This window comes from Mesitornis unicolor, unplaced genomic scaffold (genome assembly GCF_000695765.1).
Source record: "Mesitornis unicolor isolate BGI_N332 unplaced genomic scaffold, ASM69576v1 scaffold17428, whole genome shotgun sequence".
Taxonomy (NCBI): Eukaryota; Metazoa; Chordata; class Aves; order Mesitornithiformes; family Mesitornithidae; genus Mesitornis; species Mesitornis unicolor.
This window is the reverse complement of record NW_010204057.1, coordinates 1-2,625: the sequence shown is the minus strand read 5'-3', so window position 1 is coordinate 2,625 and position 2,625 is coordinate 1. Positions and strand designations below refer to the sequence as shown.

The window sequence follows — 2,625 nt, the reverse complement described above, 5'->3', positions numbered from 1 at the left end:
CTCTTTCCCCCCCAGTAAATCTCCGTCAAATAAATAGGGTTCTGTTCCACTTGACCTCATTTCCAGACTTTGCAAATTTTCTCCCTGTATGGTGTTGAAAATCCAGAGATCATCAGCCGCCTCCTAAGTACTGTGTATTTTGTCCTTTCATGGTTATGCTTAGGCTCTAAATTTCTCTTTACCACCCTCAAGTAATAGTTATGCATATTCTTGCAGTTACTCAACTGTCATATGGCAATTCCAGTGCGGGCTTATCTGTGAAAACAGCGTCAGCTTTCTTCCCATCACTGCTTCTGTTCAGTTCATTGAAGTGCCAGCTCAGCCACCCATCCCAATGACAAGGTAATTTTTGTGAAAGCATTGATACTTCATATAATATTAAGCAGATGTGAATAGTATTGATCAAAAGGTGACTTTGGTTTGGTGGAGTACAGAGCAAGAAGGCCTGGTTCAAAGATTTACTGAGTAACAGTTTGCTTAGTGACAATCTTCCCCAGGAGCACAGAGAACATGAAGGTCTGTAAATGACCCTGCAAAGCTGTCCTTTGGTTTTAGCAGACAAGCTGCTGTGTTGTTTACTTGAGTGGATAAAGCTCCCAAACTATCCATTGTCCAGACATGTTCATCACAAAAACAAATGGTTGCTCCTGTTTCCGTCAGAGAAAAAGGTCATAAGGGAATAAGAAGCAGCCTGTGGTTTAGTTTTGGTTTTTCCTGTAATCTTGGCATCTCTTCACTCTAATTTTTTCTACTTCTGCTGGTGTTCTGGTACTGTAGTTAATAATCTGTCTGTTGGTTTGGTTTTTTTGGTGTGTTTTTTTGTTGTTATTGTTTCTTTGGATTTTTTTCCCTGCCCAGATTTCAGATTAATTATACAGAATTTGACTGCAATCAAAATGATGTGTGCTGGCCACAACTTTTTTATCCATTGACACGGTTTTACACAGGTAAAAATAATAAGTAATGTGGAATGCCATGAACTGGCCGTATTTCTTTGAAATATAATTAAGATGTGTGGAGTTTAGGCTGAAAGAATGCTCTGTAGTAGGGGATTAGAATGTCTCTTTTAGAAAGCATGGTCCAAAAAGTTTATTTTTTTTTCTTTGATAATGCATTATTTTTTTACTTAGACTAGTGAAAATAATAATTACTGCGGGTAATTGTGAATATGTTTGGCAGAGAGAGATTATTTTTCTCTAGGGCGGTTTCTAGGGCAAAGGAGAATATATTGCTTTATGATACTGTTCTGTTTCCATCTCCTACTGTAATTGTAGCATTGTCAGTGTGCGCCATTGCTTTTGAAGGGTGGAGGGAGACTTTGTTTCTCACTTTGCCAGTACATGTTTTTCATCAGCCCACATGAATTCCAGTAATAACTTGCCATGCTGGGTAGTTAATTTTTAAATTTCCTCTGTGTAAAACTGTGGTGGGTTATGTTTCGTGGGAGGCTCTGTAGATAAAATCTCTGGCATTTCACAGGGCATTAAGGCACTTGGACTCTGTTCCAAGAGCTGCACGGACAGCAGCAACTGCCCGTGTTTGTTATCTGCACAACTTCGGGGACTAAAGTTACACAAATGAAGTTTTATAAGTATGATGCATCTTAGTTCCTTGCTTTGTGTTGTATTATTTTATTCAGGCTATGCATATGCTTTAATCTGCATCTTTTTGTTGTCTTAAGTAAAATGTTGCTCTCGTATGTTTGTACTTTTTGCTTTATGTTTTTCTTCTTTCTTTTTTTTTTTGCAGGAGAACCATATTCCCAGTGTCTTGCTAAAGGCCTGGTACTGGCATTTCTTGTTTTACTTGCAGCAATTTTGAGTAGCCCTTGGTTTTCTAAAGTATGGGACAGTTTCTTGATTTAAAAATGTTGACGTAAAGAGAACTGCTTTTGTTGATATTGTAAGTACTTCTGGGTAAAATTGATGGATAAATATTCCTGCATTTTGTAGACATTTTATATAAACGTTTGAAGATACATAAAATGAATACTCTTACAATGTACAGAAAATGGTTGTGTTATTTAAGACAAAAAGTAATGGAGTTCTTTTTAAGTGCTGGCACTGCGTTTGGAGCAGCAGGAGTGCAGACCCTGCCGCACAGAGCGAGTCCAGCCCAGGGGCCATCAAGGGCTCGGGTTGTCCCCATGGGGACCATGTCCTGTCAGGCTTGTTCTCCCCTGGTTAGCTGGGTCAGGGTGGCACTTCCTTTCCATGGCCATCTCCTCATGCCCACCTGGTTTTGGAGCAGCAGACAGATTGTTCCCACTCCTGGAAAGTAATAATGCTTCAGATATTCTCTTATATTGATCTGCAATTATCTTTTCCAGTTAGCTCTTTGCATTGGTAACCTCTATCTGACCTGGGCCACACAGGGTACAGAAAGCATTTACTATCCAATTTCCTCAGTTGATCAAAACACCATGTTCAGTTTGGAGTTTTATTGTGGTTCGGATCTCACAATTCCCTTAGGAATGGATTTTCTCTTGTACATCCTTTCACAAGATCAATCCGGAACCGCCCGGGCGCTGTTTCCCAACCTGGGAACCGTGTTCTCGGGGTTCGCCGTAGGGGTGTTCCCCCCTCAGCCGCTCGCCAGGGCTGGAGGCAGGGGTTGCCGGGCTTC

At 40.6% G+C, this 2,625-nt stretch overlaps 1 protein-coding gene across 1 annotated transcript in view; it reads left to right on the top strand.

Annotated features, from left to right (window-relative positions):
* Nucleotides 1–1,865, top strand: part of TCTN2 (tectonic family member 2) — a 10,475-nt gene extending 8,610 nt beyond the window's left edge. The window contains exons 16-18 of the mRNA XM_010190943.1: nt 217–342; nt 859–947; nt 1,750–1,865. Of these exons, the coding sequence (XP_010189245.1) occupies nt 217–342; nt 859–947; nt 1,750–1,865 (331 nt within the window). The remainder of the gene's footprint in view (nt 1–216; nt 343–858; nt 948–1,749) is intronic.
* The last annotated feature ends 760 nt before the right edge of the window (nt 1,866–2,625 follow it).